This window comes from Rhinoraja longicauda, chromosome 16, assembly GCF_053455715.1.
Source record: "Rhinoraja longicauda isolate Sanriku21f chromosome 16, sRhiLon1.1, whole genome shotgun sequence".
NCBI lineage: Eukaryota > Metazoa > Chordata > Chondrichthyes > Rajiformes > Arhynchobatidae > Rhinoraja > Rhinoraja longicauda.
In genome coordinates this window covers 7,030,729-7,050,930 of record NC_135968.1, presented here as the reverse complement: position 1 = coordinate 7,050,930, position 20,202 = coordinate 7,030,729, and the positions used below count along the sequence as shown (strand labels likewise).

General features: G+C 44.0%; 2 protein-coding genes across 5 annotated transcripts in view; one reads left to right on the top strand and one right to left on the bottom strand.

The window, feature by feature from the left end:
• hnrnph3 (heterogeneous nuclear ribonucleoprotein H3 (2H9)) lies at positions 1 to 19,816 on the top strand. Of its 3 annotated transcripts, none has more exons than XM_078413125.1 (13): positions 1 to 111; positions 2,059 to 2,115; positions 2,200 to 2,304; positions 2,384 to 2,539; positions 5,341 to 5,484; positions 6,108 to 6,246; positions 7,274 to 7,458; positions 7,826 to 7,912; positions 8,283 to 8,398; positions 8,490 to 8,625; positions 10,080 to 10,166; positions 10,237 to 10,344; positions 16,975 to 19,816. In XM_078413125.1, the coding sequence occupies exons 1-13, from the start codon at positions 96 to 98 to the stop codon at positions 16,983 to 16,985; spliced, it is 1,347 nt and encodes a 448-aa protein (XP_078269251.1). In that variant the 5' UTR covers positions 1 to 95; the 3' UTR covers positions 16,986 to 19,816. The 3 variants fall into 3 exon arrangements, with proteins under 3 accessions (XP_078269251.1, XP_078269249.1, XP_078269250.1); XM_078413123.1 differs by lacking the exon at positions 16,975 to 19,816 and adding an exon at positions 10,856 to 11,229 and having other exon boundaries at positions 10,237 to 10,350; XM_078413124.1 differs by lacking the exon at positions 16,975 to 19,816 and adding an exon at positions 10,855 to 11,228.
• rufy2 (RUN and FYVE domain containing 2) overlaps positions 10,795 to 20,202 on the bottom strand; it is a 48,552-nt gene continuing 39,144 nt past the window's right edge. Inside the window, exons 15-18 of one of the 2 annotated variants that reach the window (XM_078413120.1) lie at positions 18,592 to 18,686; positions 18,255 to 18,303; positions 15,563 to 15,640; positions 10,795 to 12,646 (exon numbers count right to left, since the gene is read on the bottom strand). In XM_078413120.1, the coding sequence (XP_078269246.1) occupies positions 12,506 to 12,646; positions 15,563 to 15,640; positions 18,255 to 18,303; positions 18,592 to 18,686 (363 nt within the window). In that variant the 3' untranslated portion in view covers positions 10,795 to 12,505. The remainder of the gene's footprint in view (positions 12,647 to 15,562; positions 15,641 to 18,254; positions 18,304 to 18,591; positions 18,687 to 20,202) is intronic. The other variant, XM_078413121.1, reaches the window with a different exon arrangement.

Sequence of the window (20,202 nt, the reverse complement as noted above, 5' to 3'; positions counted from 1 at the left end):
GCGTGCAGCGGGCGGGTTCGGGGCTGGCGCCATTTTGCCAAGGGTCGGTTGCGCGCTCGTCCATTGTCTCCGCTCGTCGGCATCAGCGCGGCACCATGGCGCAGGAAGAGGGTAAAACAGAACCACTTTACAGGATAGCTTCAGGCTCAGTGAGGCCTTGAGATGGTGTACGGTCCGCGGCGCCGGCCTGGCCGTTGGCGGGAAGGTCTGAAAGGGTCGGGGCCTAGTGGGCGCCGGAGCCCCGCTCTCCGCCTCCCTCGGCCCGCTCTCCGTGGGCTTCGGATGTCGGGTCGCCGTCGGGATGAGTTCCCGGTGATTGAGACGGCCGATGTTGGGGCGGTTGGGAAACGAGACGGTCGCGCCGGGATTATCCGACCGCCGGCCCGTCCGGGCTCTATAACGGGTTAACGCCCCCCATCCCCCGGCGCCCCGGGACCCGCGAAACACAACAAAGCGGCCGGCCGGCCATCGGCTGCTGTTCCCCCTTCAGCCGCCGGGCGGCTCCCGCGGTCCTCCAGCGGCAGCGCCCCCATTGCTTTCGACCTCCGGCGGTAGCGCTCCCTTTCCCCCGCGGTCCTCCAACTGCAGCGCCACCAGTCGCACGGCGGCCTCTGGCGGCAACCGCTCCCCACCGAGCCAGCGGCCCCGGGGTCCTCCGGCTAGAGCGCCACCGCTCACACGGCGGCTTCCGGCGGTACTGCTCCCATCAAGCGGCCCCATTGCTTGCGACCTCCGGTGGCAGTGGACGCCGATTCTCTGGATGCTTTCAAGAGAGAGTTAGATAGAGCTCTTAAAGATAGCGGAGTCAAGGGATAAGGGGAGAAGGCAGGAACGGGGAACTGATTGCGAATGATCAGCCATGATCGCAGCGAATGGCGGTTGTGGCGCGAAGGTCTGAATGGCCTCCTGCACCTATTGTCTATTGTCTTTAACACAGGGGCGATGGTTGGATAAAACATGACCCGTTGAGTTACTCCACCACTTTGTGTCTATTAATTGGCATCTGTAAATTGCCCCGTGTGTGTAGCTCATAGGTTATGGGAACAGAATAAGGCCGTTCGGCACATCAAGCCGCCTCCGCCATTCAATCGTGGCTGAACACCTGACTCCCTTGTTAATACAAAGAGAAAGATTGGACTTTATTGCCTTCCATCACAGGGAGGAATGTGGGGAATCCGCTGTGGTGGATGTTTATGTTAACCTTTACCTAGTTTGTGTGTCTTGCTTTTTCTTTCGTATGGCTGTATGGTCATTCGCATATCACTGTACTTGAATTGGTACATGTGACAATGAAAGACCTTTGAAACCTTTAATACAATTAATCTGTTAATCTCTGAATGCAGGGAGTGGATGAGAAGGTAGAATCATGTAGTATACAGGGTGATCAATGGTCAGGGTGGGCTGAAGGGCCTGTTTCCAACCTGTACCTTCAAAGAAAATCTGGCATGACTGCCTTGGTTTTCCAGTTGCTAAACACTTTAACTCCCATTCCCGCACTGACCTTTCTGTCCTGGGCCTCCTCCATTGTCAGAGTGAGGCCCAGTGCAAAATAGAGGAACAGCGCTTCATATTCGCTTGGGCATCTTGGTATGAACATTGACTTCCCTAACTTCAAGTAACCCTTGCTTTCCCTCTCTCTCCATCCCTTCCCAGTTCTCCGACCAGTCTTACTGTCTCCGACTATACTTTATCTCTGCTTTGTTGTTACCTTCTCCCAGCTAACAATGATCTTTTCTACATTTTCCTTGATCCACATTCGCTTTGTCCAGTTTTCACACCTTACATTTCCTTATCCCTGTGTCTCCCCCTCCCCTGACATCAGTCTGAAGAAGGGTCTTGACTCGAAACGTCACCCATTCCTTCTCTCGAGAGATCCTGCCTGTCTCGCTGAGTTACTCCAGCATTTTGTGTCTATATTTGCCTTGGTTGATTGTTCCATGGTACAGAATGATCTTGGAGAGTACATTCAAAGATTTATAACCAAGCCACCTGATTGGGGAAAAAAGCACATAATTCTTCACTTAATTAACATATCCAACATATATGATTGTTTCACAGAAATCTTTACTACTCTGGAGCCAGAAGAGGAGGAGGAGGAGGAGGAGGAGGTTGTAGGTGAGCATTGGTTCAATTTCTGAATTGTAATGTTTCGGCTGCACGCCAAGCCTGTTGCTATTCATTGTTTGACAATAATTGCAGAGAAAGAGGAGCCTGAGGAGCCCACGAAGGAGGAGGACTACGTAGTTCGAGTACGGGGTTTACCGTGGTCATGTACACCAGAGGAAGTGACTCGTTTCTTTTCAGGTATAATTGTGTACGATCAAGATGAGTTTCATCGGTCGCTGCAGCACTGCAGAATTTTGACGTGTTTCTTTTGGTTTAGAATGTGATATTCGAAACGGGTTGCGTGGTGTGCAGTTTACTACCTCGAAAGATGGCCGTCCAAGCGGTGAGGCCTACGTACATCTAGATAACGAGGAGGACTTTAAAAAAGCTTTGGCCAAAGATAGGAAATATATGGGCCACAGATACATTGAAGGTGAGTAACAATCCTGTGTTGATTGGCAGCACGGGCATATCAGCGAAATGAAGGCTCTGGCATACACTCCACTGTCTTCAGTGTCACGCCAAGAATAGTGATGGAAAAATGATAGTTGTGAAAAACTGCAGCAGCATCTTGATCGATTGGCCAGGTGGGCTGAGGAATGGGAGGTCATGTTGCAGTTGTATAAGACGTTGGTGAGGCTGCATTTTGAGTATTGTGTTCAGTTCTGGGCACTGTGTTATAGAAGATAGGAAAGAGATCAGAGAAGATTTACAAGGATGTTGCCAGGGCTAGAGGCTCTGAGCTATAGGTGGAGGTTGGGACTCTTCATTGCAGCCCAGGCAGCCCAGGAAGATGAGAGGTGATCTTATTGAGGTGTATAAAATTATGAGAGGAATAGATTGTGTAGAGGTACAAAGTCTCTTGCACAGAGTAGGTGAATCGAGGACCAGATGACATAGGTTTAAGGCGAAGGGGAAAAGATTTAATAGGAACCTGACTGGTAATAGGGGTACTGATTGAGAATGATCAGCCATGATCACATTGAATGGCGGTGCTGGCTCGAATGGCCTACTCCTGCACCTATTGGTAACTTTTTCACACAAACGGTGGTGGGTGTATGGAACAAGCTGCCATAGGAGGTAGTTGAGGCTGGGACTATCCGAACATTTAAGAAACAGTTAGACAGGTACATGTATGGGATAGGTTTGGAGGAATATGGACCAAACATGGGCAGGTAGGACTAGTGTAGCTGGGACATGTTGGCCAGTGTGGACAAGTTGGGCCGAAGGGCCTGTTTCCACACTATCTGTCACCGTGGTGCTGGGTTGAAACGTGCAAAATTAATTTGGGTCTTAGCAGATGTGGAAAGGGTCTACGAAGTGGTTTGTTTCGGGGACCACCATATAAGATGATGCTGAGGCTATGGAACCGGTCGTTTTGACACGCGTTGATAAACTTTGAGTTTATCTTTTGTGAAAGGTTACTCTAGGTAGACGGTGAGCAATATGTTAAGGCCACGAGGTTACAGATTGTGGTGGAATATAAATCTAATAACCCAGAGGGCTTTACAGGTGCCCAGATTTGAGATGTCAGCTTTGTTATATTCCGTTTAATATGCTGGTACGCAAGGGTAGTGGAGGGTGTTGTAAAGATGGGCTTTGCATCTGCAGATGGATCTGCACGGGTAGAATGTGGAGGATGAGGTTTATTCCTTGTGTTGGTCTACTTGCCACCTGTCACAGACAGATTCTTCACAGCTCCGGTCTTCTGGACTTGGACAGTTTGGTCATGGGTGCTTCTACTAGTGCTGGTGCATTGACATCCTCTACCCAGAGCAAGTAACCTGCCCTTTTTACTCTCAGTGCTAATAACTAATTTCATTTAGAGGGGCACTGATTCATCAGCCGAGAGCAGTATACCATAACCAGGGAGACATTTGTTTATTAACCTATGGCCATGAGACTTTGAGGCTGGTGTTAAGGGCTTGCAGCGCTACTCCTGTATGCTACCTGGATGTTGGGAGTGGTGATGAGACAGTGGTGCTAAGGGTTGTGACACTGCTGTGAATACAGCAAGATGCTGTTGTTGATCAGCTGGTTTAGTGTATTGTAACGTGTACCGAGGTACAATGAAAAGCTTTTGTTGCGTGCTAACTGGTCAGCGGAAGGACAATACACGATTACAATCGAGCCGTCCACGGTGTTCAGATACACGATAAGGGAATAATGTTTAGTGCAAGGTAAGATCCGATCAAAGAGAGTCCGAGGGTCTCCAAATGATATGGATAGTATCCATAATGGATAGTATCCATGAATTATATGGATGGTTCAGGACTGCTCTCTAGTTGTGGTAGGATGGTTCACTTGCCTGTTAAGAGGTGGGAAGAAACTCCCTGAATCTGGAGATGTGCCTTTTTCCCAATGGAAGGGGGGAAATAGGGAATGGCCAGGGTGCAATCCGTCGTTGATTATGCTGCTGGCCTTGCCGAGGCAGCGTGAGGTATAAATAGAGTCAATGAAAGGGAGTCAATGTGACGGTCTGGGCTGCATCCACAACTCTGCAATTTCCAACAATCTTGGGTGGAGCTGTTTGCAAACCAAGCTGTGATTCTTCCTGATAAAATGTCTGCTGGACTGCGTTCCCAGTTTAGATATTATTCCCCTAAATGTTTAATATGTGGTATCTGCCTTTAAATGTGTTTTAAATTTGGGGGTTTGTAGACCAGAGCATGTAGACCAGGCCACATTTGGTTTCTAAAATGAAATCCAGGGATATTGGAAAAAGGAACAGGGTACTGATTCTGAATGATCAGCCATGATCATATTGAATGGCAATGCTGGCTCAAAGGGCCGAATGGCCTACTCCTGCACCTTCTTTCAATGTTTTATCCTCTTTCCCCAGAGGATATCTGTCAGCCAGATGAAGTTTTGTTATGCCAGATGGTTTTGTTATGCCATATGTTAGTTTCGTGTCACCGTTGCCGACTAGCCCTTTATAAATACAATCCTGGTCCTTAATCAACACTCCTTGCAATTCCCCTGCTGCCTTGATAACATAACTTAAATGTATGTTTTGATGTGATGAATTAGTTCATGCCTCAGGCGTAACTATTTGGTTAAACCAATGGTTTAATCTCGGCGGAAAACCTCAAGGGGAAAGAACTGGGCAGTTGCTGACTGTTCTATGGAGACGTGGGAACACTTATTATGTGGCACAACTGTTTTGAGACCGGAGGATGCACCTGCATATGTCTTCTGTGCAAAGCTACAGCCTGTTATCTTTTCACCCTTCAGTTTTCAAATCTAACGGCAGTGAAATGGAGTGGGTTCTAAAACATAACGGTGCCACTCCTACTGATACGTCCAACGATGGCACCGTGCGACTCCGCGGACTCCCATTTGGGTGCAGCAAGGAGGAGATAGTTCAGTTTTTCACAGGTATTTTTCACATGCACGTGTCTTCACTGGAAATCTATATTAAAACTTTTAAATTGCTGTTAGATCTGTGTAACTTGTAATGGGTAATTGTTGATCTCATAATTTAAGATTTACTTGAATTACTTGTTTGTTGGCTTAAAGGCAATTGTGTCTTTAATGTAAATTTAAAATGTCGGTGACAATTGAAATATTTAGATTTTAGTTGTATTTGGTAAAAATTTTGTGTTTGAAGCATAAGGATTTGCGTATCTTGATGTTTGTGGCATCCTATACCTAAATATAACTTCAGTATCTGCACTATGAACTGAATGTATAATTGTATTTGTCTGTAGTTGGACTCAACATAATGGATTGCTGCTGTACCTTCAGAGCAGTTGTTAAAGTGTTGTAATTGAAATGAGTTCTGTAGTTGCCATTTAGTCTGTTTAACTAATTTTGAAGCTGAACACTTAAAATCATTATGGAGGTTGGGTGTGCTGTAAATCTAAGTCTTATTAGTGTTTTACATTTTTATGTGTTAGTAACTGGGGTGATAATCTTTTATAAATATGTAGATAATGTTGGGAATTGTGCATCATTTAATATTGTTCCCCTGATGGGGTTATTTTGTCCTTGGGTTAAAGGGTTGGAAATCGTGCCAAATGGGATAACTTTGCCGATGGACTACCAGGGGAGAAGCACAGGGGAGGCCTTCGTGCAGTTTGCTTCAAAGGAGATAGCAGAAAAAGCACTGGGGAAACACAAGGAAAGAATAGGGCACAGGTGGGGATGGACGGACGGGTTGGTTATTCATCTTAAAGTTGAGTTTAATCGCTGGGTGCTGGTGTATGACGCACTGAAGTTGGGACTACACACTGATCTTGCAGTCAGTTAAGAATAACATACATAACTAATATTCTATAATCCTAAGATCCCAAGTAAAAGCTACACGTGTAGCTTGATTGAATTATGCCTTTTTAAACAAAATATATTAATGTGTAAGAATCCTGCTTGGATTGAGTGGATAAAAAATGCAGCATAATGGTTTGCAAATGTTATGGCATGGTCTCACAGCTGCCTCATAACTTCAGGTGGCTTGTTGTGATCTTGTACCCCAGTAAGAGTTAAATATGGAGTGCTGTGTGACCCCCATTTATCTGGGGTTGTTACAAATCTTTGAATTGATACAGTAACATTTCACTTTTTACCTTGTCATCACTTGCAGCACAATGTTTGCTCACTCATGTTGCTTTCCATGCTCAGCTCCTCTCCCGTTACTTTTATTTTTGCTCCCTGTCAGAACCCAATAACAATGGTCTAATGTGCCAGGACTGCCACGTCCCCTTGGGGCTGCATGTTCTTGGCGTGTACTTGCCCTCTTGATTTTTTTTCTTCTCTCTTCTAAGCTGCAGATCAGTGAATGCCTGAGATGAACAATATTGTAATTACAATTATTGCAACTGTGTTATACTTGAACAATATTTTCATGCATTAGAATCGGATCCATTTTATGGCCTCAGTTTTTTACTGAACAACATTTTGAGAAGATTATTTGCAAAATAGTATAAATAATAACCTGTTGAATATAATCAATTGCAAATAGGTTTACTCCATTGAGAAAACATTAAATTAAAATGTCATGTAGGACTCAATGTTAAATTAAATGTGTAGAATTGGTGTTCTCTAGAAATGTCTGCTAGTCGTTCTCATGTAAACTAAGATAAGTGTTTTCAGCCTAATTGTTATCCAGAATAATACTACAATTACAGTATTTCTCATGAATGCTAACTGTGTATTAATTGTGATTTAGGTACATTGAGATATTTAAAAGCAGCAGAAGTGAGGTGCGGGCATACTATGATCCCCCAAAGCGGCTGATGGGACAGAGGCCTGGCCCATACGATAGGCCGATGGGACGAGGTGGTTACCTTGGAGCTGGTCCCCAGCGAGGGGGCGTTTACGAACGTATGCGTCGAGGAGGTGGTTATGGTGGTGGTGAGTGAAATTTCAAGTGAAATGCTTGTTGTACACAATATATAGCTGAGCATTAATCTGAAAGTATTTCCATGTCTTACTGCGGAATTGGGATGTGACTTGTTTCCAGCATGCAGAGATTCACAATGGCCAAATACTTGCAACTAGAGCAAGATTCATTCATTGTCCTTGCTGCCAGAATAAATGCCTTGCAGTCCCACTGTCTAAGCCTTGAGTTTAAATATGAATAACTTGTTATATTCTAAATTGACGTATCTTTCCTTTAGCTGTTGGTGCAAATTTTGTCTTTTGAGTTGGGTAGAGGTGTATTTTACATCGCCCAGGAGGTGTTTTCATTTTATCTAGTGTGTGTTTGTGGTTTCTTCAGGGTACGGTGGGTATGACGACTACAACGGCTATGACAACTATGGCTATGGGAACGACGAATACGATGGGCCTATGAGGGGCAGCAGAGGTAGGTTTGGTGTTTGGAATGATTTTGATTATATTCTTTGGGGAACGTGGAAAATTGCAACACGGGAAAAGGCCGAAGGGTAAAATAGAGTGAATGGGACAAAGGAAATGAGTGGGAATGAGCAGAGAAATTTGGAAGAATGGGTGTTGGGTTATAGGGAGATGGCAGGAGAATGGGGTAGAGGGAAAAGATAGATCAGCCATAATTGAATGGTGGTGTAGACTCAATGGGCGGAGTGGCCTAATTCTGTTCCTATCACTTATGAATGAGGGAGGGTGTGCTGGGGTATGTGAGAGGTTATCAGAATGAAATATAAATGTAGAATGGGAAAGGGTGTTTTCAGAGTTTTCACTAACTCTGCTCTTTACAGGTATGGGCAACCAAGGATATGGAGGAGCTGGAGATGCCAGCTCGGGCTATCTGAGTGGACACTTTGTGCACATGCGTGGTCTGCCGTTCCGGGCATCTGAGGATGACGTTGCACACGTAAGTTTCCAATTAATTTATTCAATCAATCAGCAGCAACAAATCTGATCAGTGTGTGGTTACATTCTGTTTTACAATTGTTTCTTTGTAGTTCTTTTCCCCTCTGAACCCTCTTCGCATTCACCTTGAGTATGGAAACGACGGTCGGGCCACAGGGGAGGCTGACGTTGAATTTGCAACACACGAGGATGCAGTAGCCGCCATGTCTAAGGATAAAGCTCACATGCGTAAGTACAAATTAAGCTCTTGTCTGGCTTTCCCCAGGGGTTGTGGCTGAGCTGCATGGACTGAAGTGCCTAATTTTCATGGCTTATCTCTACTGAGTTTGATCTTGGTGTAGGAACCACAAAGTTAATTTAGAATAAAGAATCCTGCCATGGCCAATGCTTGTTGGTGGGGAATTAGAAACATAGAAAATAGGTGCAGGAGAAGGCCATTCGGACTTTGCGAGCTAGCACCACCATTCAATATGATCATGGCTGATCATCCAGAATCAGTACCCTGTTCCTGCTTTCTCCCCATATCCCTTGATTCTGTTAGCCCGAAGTGCTATATCTAACTCTTGAATACATACAGTGAATTGGCCTCCACTGCCTTCTGTGGCAGAGAATTCCACAGGTTCACAATTCCCTGGTTGAAAACGTTTTTCCTCATCTCAGTCCTAAATGGCCCACCCTTTATTCTTAAACTGACCCCTGGTTCTGGGGAACAATTTCCTGCATCTAGCCTGTCAAATCGCTGAAGAATTTTATGTGTTTCTATAAGATACCCTCTCATCCTTCTAAATTCCAGTGAATATTAGCCCATTCGATCCATTCTATCATCATATGTCAGACCCGCCATCCCGGGAATTGACCTGGTGAACCTACGTTGCACTCCCTCAATAGCAAAAATGTCCTTCCTGAAATTAGGAGACCAAAACTGCACACAATACTCCAGGTGCGGTCTCACCAGGGCCCTGTATGATGTGTACATAGCAGGTGGCATTCATCTCATAGGGCTGACCTTGGTTAATGCCCATTTGCCAAGTGTAGGAGGGAATCTTTCTGAGGATTACACAGCCTGCATTGGGAAGGCGCATGGTCCACCAGCAAAACTGGGGGTGGTTTTATTGAAGTGATATTAGAGGGTGGTTAAAACACCAGGGCAGACCGTTGACTCCAGGCTGGCAAGGACAGGAATGTTAGGAAAAAATAAGTGCAGATGCTGGTTAATACACAAAAGGGGACAAAGTGTTGGAATAACTCAGCAGGTTTGGCATCATCTCTGGAGAATATGGACAGGTGATGTTTTTCATCGACACCCCTTCTGCAGACTCCAGAGTCTGAAAAAGGGCCTCACCTAGATCACCTATCCATGTTCCCCAGACCTGTGCATCCATGTGCTGCCTGACCTGCTGAGTAACTCCAGCACTTTGTGTCCTTCAAAGACAGGGTGTACAGCGCATGGGTATTTGGTGATTACCAAATTTTAATGAAGTTGGCGGTCAAGAAATCACAACGTCCTTGGTTTGTGAATCTTCTGTGATAAACAACATCTGTCAAAGCAATTTGGGATGTTGTTTTCAAATGTCCAGTTCTCATGATTTGGTGCACGTTGTAACTCGTGAGAGAATGCCTGTTGTGTTGTGTGGGGCAGGTGATCGACTAAGATGTTTACTCGGCGGTCAATCTTGTTTCAGAGCATCGTTACATTGAACTCTTCTTGAACTCCACTGCTGGCGGAGGATCTAGCGGCTACGGTGGCAGCTATGGGGGCCACGCGATGGGTGAGTTGAATCCCTTCCATCTAGCTTTGCAGCGGCAGTGCGAATGCTTTGAGATATATTTATCTAAAAGACTCCTTCCCTGCAGGAAACCAGGGAGGTTATGGTGCGTCGGGGAACCACGGGATGTCCGGTAATTACGCCGCCGGCTACGGGAGTCAGAGCAGCATGGCCTCTTACGGTAAGGAAAGTTACATTCTTTTTATTTTCAATTCCAAATAGAATTATGTGATAATTTTCTCTTTGAAGAGTTATATTCTTCAAAATTTACTGTCATGTTTTATATTTTTGTTTGTTGCCCCTGAACTCCCAAGTATTTAAATTGCATGTTTACAAAGTTTGATGAGTACAGGTGTGAGAGGTTATGGGGAGAAGGCAGGAGAATGGGGTTAGGAGGGAGAGATAGATCAGCCATGATTGAATGGCGGACTAGACTTGATGGGCTGAATGGCCTAGTTGTGCTATCACTTATGTTCATGTACTCTTGTGTTCTTTTGGTTGCATTGTATCCTTGCCCCCTCCCCACCCACAGACTTCCCCGCTATTATTAGCTATCTGAGGGAAAATCGATTAACATTCTTGGGAATTGCATTTTCTATGATTAACCTGACTTTCTGATGCGTCAGGCTGCCAGATCTTCAAGCTTTTAAATTTTGATTTGAAGGCTTTACGATTAAATTCTTTATTCTAGGTCGGCACAGCGGAGGCAACAATGGTGCAGGGGGATACTACAGCGGCTCTGGAGGCATGGGAATGGGGGGTAACATGGGAGGAATGGGGAGCATGGGCGGCAGTGGAGGGTGGCGAATGTACTAGTGGGTACACATTGCCCCAAAGTGACCGTGGCCGCTACTAGTCATTTTTGAAGATATTTTGTTTTTGTATTTTGCAGGATTAAGTCTGTGATATTCCTGCTCTGTTTCTAAAATTGGGTCTGGGCACAATAGATTTTGTGTCTGTGATAATGTTAATTTGAATCTTAAGGTTTCATTATCGCCTTGATTTAATTTTTCCAGTTTAAAAAAAATTCCCGTTTAAATACCCATGAGTCCAATAAAGATTTTTAAAACTATTTTGAAATAGTTTATTCTGTGATTTGCAAATCTCTATAATTTCACAAAACATGGCTTAAAATGAGTTAGATAGTTAGAACTGAGTCTTAATTCCACCTAATGCTCAGTGTAGTCCAGTTAAACAGGTATCTTGCCCATCTTTCACGTGATGGTTTGAAACTTTATGGAATCTGAATTTAATTCCGTAAATTAAATTGCTCCTGATAGTATACTGGGACCGATTTTGAAGAAATACATTACAAATAAGCACAACTGCAATGTATTGCTTGGCTAGGCAGTGGGGCAGGGCAACTCTTCCCCATTTGCACAGTAGCGTGGACCTATTTGGGAGGAAAATATTTTTAAGGTTCCCCATGTTGGCACCAAATTTGCTGTGTTCAGATTCAATGCCTCTGCAGTGCTATTCCTGAGTAGATTCCCTCTGCAACCTGATGCTGTCACTGCCCAGCCTGTCAAGTACTATGAAGAGTGTTTTGCCATCACAGCACTAGCAAATCTGGTTATGGTTTAGTTTAAGAACTGGATTGAGAGTTAATGTCCGGTATCCTTGTCTCTGTTGAACCGCATGCATGCACTCCACTGCTTGAAGTCAAGATTACAATGACATTTTGGCTTTACTATTATATTGAGTATGCATTTCCTATTTCCAATACAAAAAAAGTATCTCTTGTCTACATTTAACTGGAAGGAAAATCATTACAATAGACAAACAACTGGTGGTCTTGCCACTATTATCCACGGTTCATGCATCGATTAAATCAGCTCTTACTTTGTACATAAGTAACAAGACCTATTTAAACAATTATCACACAAGGATTGAGTTATCCTCAAAGACTAATTTTAATGCTAGTGAACACTTGGCTTCACATTGTGATAGGTAAATGGTTTCAAAACTAAAGATTCCGTTATTTGGTCCTCCATGCAATGTGAAAGGCACAAATAAATTGAATACCAGCAAAAGTTCAACTTTCAAAAAGTAGTGCATTAGTGATCAATTTTAAATACGTTAATAGTGTGAGTACAAAATAGCTGTTGAAATTATTGCCAGCTTTTTGAGTTGGCACCTGTATAATTCCCCTTGAGCAGTAACGAGGACGTTCGTCTAATTACAAAGAAGCACAATTTTTTGTGTACTTCTGCCTCTTAAAAGTTATTCTTTTTTTTCATGGAGACTGGCATGGACTGTGTTAAAGACCTAGTTGCGACAAGATCTAAATTCTGCCCACTGGTGCAAGGCCAGGCCTCAACTGAAACTTGCTTCTGCGATGTTCAGGTGTTGGAGGAGCATTGTTGTAGCAACAGCGCATGGCAGGTGTCACACACACGCACAGGCTTGGGAGAGGAGGGCAGCGGAAGCTCGTTATCAGAACAGGCGTTGCAGAAGATTTCCCCACAGTTCCTGCAGTGGTGCTAAAGAGAAGATAATAATAAATCAGCTTAGTATGTATTTATTTATTTCTGCAACACTCCTCCGATTTAGGTGTTGATTAAAATGATAATTGGGAGTGCAATCATAGTTGAAGGGATAGGCAATAGACAATAGGTGCAGGAGTAGGCCATTCGGCCCTTCCAGCCAGCACCACCATTCAATGTGATCATGGCTGATCATTCTCAATCAGTGCCCCGTTCCTGCCTTCTCCCCATACTCCCTGACACCGCCATCCTTAAGAGCCCTATCTAGCTCTCTGTACAACTGCAGAAGGACCTCTTTGCTCCTATACTCAACTCCTCTTGTTATGAAGGCCAACATTCCATTGGCTTTCTTCACTGCCTGCTGTACCTGCATGCTTCCTTTCAGTGACTGATGCACGAGGACACCCAGATCTCGTTGTACGTCCCCTGTTCCTAACTTGACACAATTCAGATAATAATCTGCCTTCCTATTCTTACCACCAAAGTGGATAACCTCACACTTATCCACATTAAACTGCATCTGCCATGCATCCGCCCACTCACACAACCTGTCCAAGTTAACCTGCAACCTCATTGCATCTTCCTCACAGTTCACACTACCACCCAGCTTTGTATCATCTGCAAATTTGCTAATGGTACTTTTAATCCCTTCATCCAAGTCATTAATGTATATTGTAAATGGCTGCGGTCCCAGCACCGAGCCTTGCTGTACCCCACTAGTCACTGCCTGCCATTCTGAAAGGGACCCATTTATCCCCACTCTTTGCTTTCTGTCTGCCAACAATTTTCTATCCATGTCAGTACCCTACCCCCAATACCATGTGCTCTAATTTTGCCCACTAATCTCCTATGTGGGACCTTGTCGAAGGCTTTCTGAAAGTCGAGTTACACCACATCCACCGTGCCAATTTTCCTAGTTACATCCTCAAAAAATTCCAGAAGATTAGTCAAGCATGATTTCCCCTTCGTAAATCCATGCTGACTCGGAACGATCCTGTTACTGCTATCCAAATGCTCCGCAATTTTGTCTTTTATAATTGACTCCATCTTCCCCACCACTGATGTCAGACTAACTGGTCTATAATTTCCCGTTTTCCCTCTCCCTCCCTTCTTAAAAAGTGGGACAACATTAGCTACCCTCCAATCCACAGGAACTGATCCTGAATCTAAAACATTGGAAAATTATTACCAATGCGTCCACAATTTCTAGAGCCACCCCCTTATGTACTCTGGGATGCAGACCATCAGGCCCTGGGGAATTATCAGCCTTCGCATACCTGAAAAGGTTTTTACTATCCTCCTTTATGTTATTGGCTAGCTTACCCTCGTACCTCATCTTTTCTCCCGGTATTGGTTTTTTAGTTATCTTCTGTTGCTCTTTAAAAGAGTCCCAATCCTCTGGCTTCCCACTCTTTGCTATGTTATACTTCTTCCCTTTTATTTTTATGCTGTCCTTGACTTCCCTTGTCAGCCATGGGTGCCTCTTACTCCCCTTAGAATCTTTCCTCCTCTTTGGGATAAATTGATCCTGCAACTGCTGCATTATTCCCAGGAATACCTGCCATTGCTGTTCTACCGTCTTCCCTGCTAGGGCCTCCTTCCAGTCAAATCTGACCAGCTCGTGCCTCTGTAATCCCCTTTGCTATACTGTAATACTGACACTTCCGATTTTTCCTTCTCCCTCTCAATTTGTAGAGTAAAACTTATATTGTGATCACTGCCTCCTAATGGCTCTTTTACCATGAGTCCCCTTATCAGATCAGGTTCATTACACAACACTAAATCCAGAATTGCCTTCTCCCTGGTAGGCTCCAGTACAAGCTGTTCTAAGAATCCATCTCGGAGGCACCCCACAAACTCTTTCCTGGGGTCCATTACCAACCTGATTCTCCCAGTCTACCTGCATGATGAAATCTCTCATAACCACCGTGGCATTACATTTGCGACATGCCAATTTTAGCTCTTGATTCAACTGGCACCCTATGTCGAGGCTACTGTTCGGGGGCCTGTAGATAACTCCCATTAGGGTCTTTTTACCCTTGCAATTCCTCATTTCTATCCATACTGATTCTACATCGATTCTATGTCACCCCTTGCAAGAGAGTGAATATCATTCCTTACCAACAGAGCTACCCCACCTCCTCTGCCCACTTGTCTGTCTTTTCTATATGTTGTGTACCCCTGAATATTCAGTTCCCAGCCCTGGTCCTCTTGTAGCCATGTCTCTGTGATTCCCACAACATCATACTTGCCAATGTCTAACTGAGCCTCACGCTCATCCACTTTATTTTTTATTTTTATACTTTGCGCATTTAAATACAACACTTTAACTTCGGTATTCACCTCCCCTCTCACACGTTTTCACCTCCCCTCTCACCCCGGTCACAATTGGCCCTGACCTTACTCTCTCATCCCATCTAGAACTTCCCTTCCAGAATGTAGAACACAGCTATCTGATGATCAATGGTGGAGCAATATCAATTAGGGGTGGAAGAGGGCAAAACTAAGATACCAGCTTGTGAAGGTTTATAAGGTTGTAGAAAATTCCACAGGTTAGAGTGGGCCAAGGTGACAAAGCGATATGAAAATACAGTGCTTTGGATGATAAGAGTTTTCATCCCAGCTGGACTGGTTTGGTTTGGATTTGATCTGTGAAGTTCTAAATTTGTTGCAGGAATTGGCCTGTTAAAGCTGGTTCTAATATTCCATTGATCTGAACCTTGTGCCCTTTATTTACTTTTGTTACACTTTTTCCTTCCCAACTTCGTGTTACAACGATATTCTCACCAGCATTTTGGGGAAATTAGTTCAAGTTCTTGGGACATTAATCTCGAATGACCTTGCTCTCATTTCAGGGCTTCCTGCCAATATAGCTTTACCCTGTTGGTGCATAATTCTTCAAATGATCCATACCTTCCTTGTACTGATGGAGAACTCCTTCTCACACAGCTTACAACACGCAGCATCTCTGTCTTTCAGCCACACCAAACCCTAGAGATCAGAAGCACAGAGGTTACTGCCGGGTAGAAAACAAACTATTATTTAAAGTTAAAAAGGAGACAAAGTGCTGGAGTAACTCAGCGGGTCAGGTAGTATCTCTTCAGGATATGGATAGATGACGAGTCTGAAGAAGGACCCCAACCTGAAACGTCACCTATCTACGTCCTCCAGAAGTTGTTAGTTTGAGCGTAGCTGGATGAAGCTCACTCTGAGCCTGTGGTATTTCAGCTAACCCCGCTTCCTGTTCTCCAAAGAACCCTACAAGTCAGCTGCAGTACCTCCAAACCTAACAGGCTAGCTAATTTACAAACCCTGGCAAGATCCTTCTGTATTTCTCAATACACCTGTCATTTATCATGCATTTTCTCACTCTTTAGTTTTCCAACTATATTTTCCTGCAGCCTAGAATTTTCCTTACTATTAATCACACAACAAAGTTTGATATTATTGACAAAAATCTCCCTAATAGCATTTATATTTTGTCCAAATCACTGACATGACTAAAACAGCGAAGGACTTCTAAATGGACACAGCCGACCCCAATGTCAATTAAAACTGTCACCATTACCCGTTGCTTGGTCCATACTGAGCCATCTTTTTAATCCAACTTGCACATTCAATGTATATCTTCATTAATCTACTGTGTATGTAAAAACTACCATCTTTGTCAATTCTGATTATCTCAAAAGTTCAAATCAAGTTGATTAGAAATGATCTCTACTGAATTAAGTCCATGCAGACTGCCACCTGCTCATCAAATAGATAGCTCTGCTATAACTTGCATTTCTAAGAAACCTCATGTTAGAAAAAACCCAATTGTATCAATGGGGAAAATGGTGCGGGCTAGAGTTTGACTCATAATAACATTATTTTTCCAAAAATATATATTTTTAATAGCTTTAGGTTGATGTTTGCTACAGCAAGTTAAAAGGCAAATTAGACTAGCCCAATATGGCAACTTGGTCGGTATGATTGGCTGAAAGCTTTTTGTTGCATGCTATCTAGTCAGTGGAAAGACTATACATGATAACAATCAAGCCATCCACAGTGTACAGGTGGGACTAACATAGGTGGGGCATCTTGGTTGGCATGGACAAGTTGGGCTGAAGAGCCTGTTTTCTGGCTGCATGATTGTGCTGACTATCCCAAGTAACCCCATGTTTTCCAAATGCAAGTAAATCTTGTTCCTTGTTTACAGCTTATCCCCATAGCCCCCCTATGGGTTTGACATATCATAGATATCTCCCTCCCACACCCTCCCTGCAACGTAACAAGCTTCTTGTGTTTCTTTCAACCTGAATCGTTGACTGTTTCTCTGCCCACAGATCTGGCCTGAGCTGCTGTCTATTTCCTGATTGTGTGTAAGAAGATTGATGAGGTTCGGGCAATGGATGTCATCAACATGGACTTCAGTAAAGCATTTCATAAGGTCCCCCATGGTAGGCTGGTCTAGAAGATTAAGTTACTTGGGATCCACAGTGAGTCAGTGATTTAGATACAAAACTGGCTTGGTGATAGAAAACAGAAGGTAATAGTGAATGGGGTCACAAGTGATTGCAGATGTTGGAATCTATGGAGAGAATGGACAGACGACGTTTTGGGTCGGGATCCTTCTACAGACCCTTCAGTGAAGGGGATTTTTCAGTCTGGAGGTCTGTGACCATTGGTGTTCTGCAACGATCAGAATTCGTCATGGTTTGGATGAAAATGCATCTCCTATTTTAGTGTCATCTGCAAACTTACAAAGCATGCCTCGTACACTCTCATCCAAATCACTAATACAGATGAGAAACAGCAATGGACCCAGTAGCGATTCCCGAGGCACACACAACTAACTAGTTACAGGCCTACAGACTGAAAAACAATCTTCCGTCACCACCCTCTGTTTCCCACCATTAAGCCAATTGTGTATCCAGCTCTCTGGATCCCAGGCAATCTAACCTCCCAGAGCAGTCTATCATGTGGAACTTTTAAGGCCTAGCTGAAGTCCTAATAGACTACACGTGGTCTTGTCCTCATCAACCTTCTTGGTTATTTCTTAAACTCAAATCAAATTCCTCAGAGACTGTCCCACACACAAAACCATGCTGGCAATTCCTAATCAACCTCTGCTTTTGCAAATTCATGTACATCTTATTCCTCGGAATCCACTCCAGCACCTTTCCATCACACGTGTTCAGCTCACTGGTCTATAGTTTACAAACCTTTCTTTGCAATGTTTCTTAAAATGCCCCCATTGTCTCCTCGATTCCCTCTACCCCTCCAGGGATATATTTGACCCCAGCTGTCTGTACCTGACCCAGGCCTCTTATTTCGTGCTTAGAGCCTCAATTTCCCTCATTCTCCAGAGTTCCTTATCCTTTTCACTCCATCAGGGACCTGCAGACCTTGAACTCTCACTGTCACGCTTTTTTTTTAAAAATCACACTTTCTAGAACTGAAAAGTCAGTTGGCAGGATTAAAGTACCACACTTTTAAATTCTCTTCAGATTATGTAAATTTGAGCAGAAGACACACAGATGCAAGGAGATTTTGCTTTATAAAGCATTGCATCATGAGCACTGTCACAGCAGATAAAGTCCACTAGCATTCATTATAAAATTACCTGCAATGCCTTGTTAGCCTCCTTAATGGTCTCGATTTTGAGCTTTGACCTATAAAAAGTGAAAAAGAACACACTGCAGAGAAATTATTATAAAAAAGGTGTCTGCAAGATAGATTGCACCCTCATAAATCATTTAAAAAATATTACCCTCCTCCCACCATATTGCCCCTCCAATCCTACCACCACCACATACATGTACATTACCCATTAGGAATGAACCCTACCACCACCACATACATCCACATTACCATTAGGAATGAACATCTTTCATCGGGGAATGGGGAAAGAGTACAAATGAACCAACAGCACAACGAATAAGATGAGAGGGGTGTTTTACTCGCTGAGTTTGTAGCCCAGTTCCTGCAATGCCTGCTCCTGATCATTGCAGATTCTCTGCAGCTGTCCATTCTCTTCTTGTAATCCAAGGAATTCCTACAAAACAAAACAATAAACAGATTTATCAAGTTGGAATGACTTTATTAAAATTATTCATCTATGGCTATTTTATCTGGGAAGGTAATGGACAGTGAAGAAGGTTAACTTCAAATGTCATGGGGATAGAGGTGAATTTTGGCCAAGGACCGGCAGAAGGAATCTAACCTGGGACAAGCTCAAAGTGTTACATTTTAGGAAATTAATCCTGACCCTGGATTTGCACGGTAAATGGCAGGGCCCTGGAGTGATGAAGAACAGAGATGGCAAGGAATGCAGCTAGACAGGGTTCCCATGGATGTTACTGGACCTGGAGGACTGGAATTATAAGGAGAGGCTGAATAGGATGGGACTTTTTTCCTCTGGAGTGTAGAGTTGAAAAAAATCATGAGGGGCAGAGATAAGGAGTACAGCCAGTAATGTTTCCAGGGTTGGGGAATCTAAAACTAGAGAACACAGTTTATGGTAAGATGAGAAAAGTTTAAAAGGGACATTCTCCACACAGAGAGTGAAGGGCGTGTAGGGCAAACTGCCTGGAGAGGCCATGAATGCAGGTATAATTTTAGAGGGATCTGGGCAAAATGCTTGGATAGACATCTTGTTGGCATGGGTGAGTTGGGCCATAGGGTCCATTTCTATGCTGTACAATTCTGACCACATGTGCAGAGGCGTTTGTCAATGACTACACAATACCTGCACAATCCAGCTCCTCTTGACTCCCTTCAAGAACACAAGAAAATACAGAAGATGATGATGACACTCTACAGACAGGTTTTCCTTGCCTATTAATGGAGACCTCAGGAACATCAACCGCTGGGCTGCAATCCAACCCCATCTTAATCTGCACCATGGAAGACTGGAGGACAATGCTTGAAGCGTGGGCGAGCGAGATTGCTTCTGTCTAGTTTACAGCTAATCTGGGGATCATCACTGAGCTGCCTGCCAAACCCCAACCTCAATAACTTCCAGCGGCAGATAGATCATGCCGCATGTACTCTTGGCATTGCTGCTGCAATTTTGTCCTCGAGCCCAAAATCGTTGGCTGTGTTTTGACAAAACAATGTGGGCTTCTGCAGCTGGCAGTTCTTGGGGTCAGACAGCTTTAAGTTAAAACCAATAATTGCATGCTGTTGAATAAATTTGCACGATTCAAAGTTCTGTTGCAAGCAGCAATTGTTACACAGAGAACACATGCAAATCATATTCATTCTCAAACATAAGGGCGCTGTAAAACATTTACATAAAACATGTTGCCAGGACTCGAGGGCCTGAGCTACAGGGAGAGGTTGAGCAGCCAAGGACACTATTCCTTGGAGCGCAGGAGGATAAGGGGTGATCTTAAAGAAATGTACAAAACCATGAGAGGAATAGATAGGGTGTGCACACATAGTCTCTTGCCCAGAGTAGTGGACTCGAGAAATGAGACAAAACAGATTTACGACGAGGGGGCAAAATTTAATAGGAACCCGAGGGGTCACTTTTTGTTTTACATGAAGGGTGGTGGGTGTATGGAACG

Bases quoted from the DNA above. Each gene is read 5' to 3' on its own strand.
- hnrnph3 (XM_078413123.1), top strand. The intron at 8,626-10,079 runs GTAAGTACAAAT...ATCTTGTTTCAG, and splicing joins TAAGGATAAAGCTCACATGC to AGCATCGTTACATTGAACTC. The intron at 10,351-10,855 runs AAAGTTACATTC...CTTTATTCTAGG, and splicing joins CATGGCCTCTTACGGTAAGG to TCGGCACAGCGGAGGCAACA.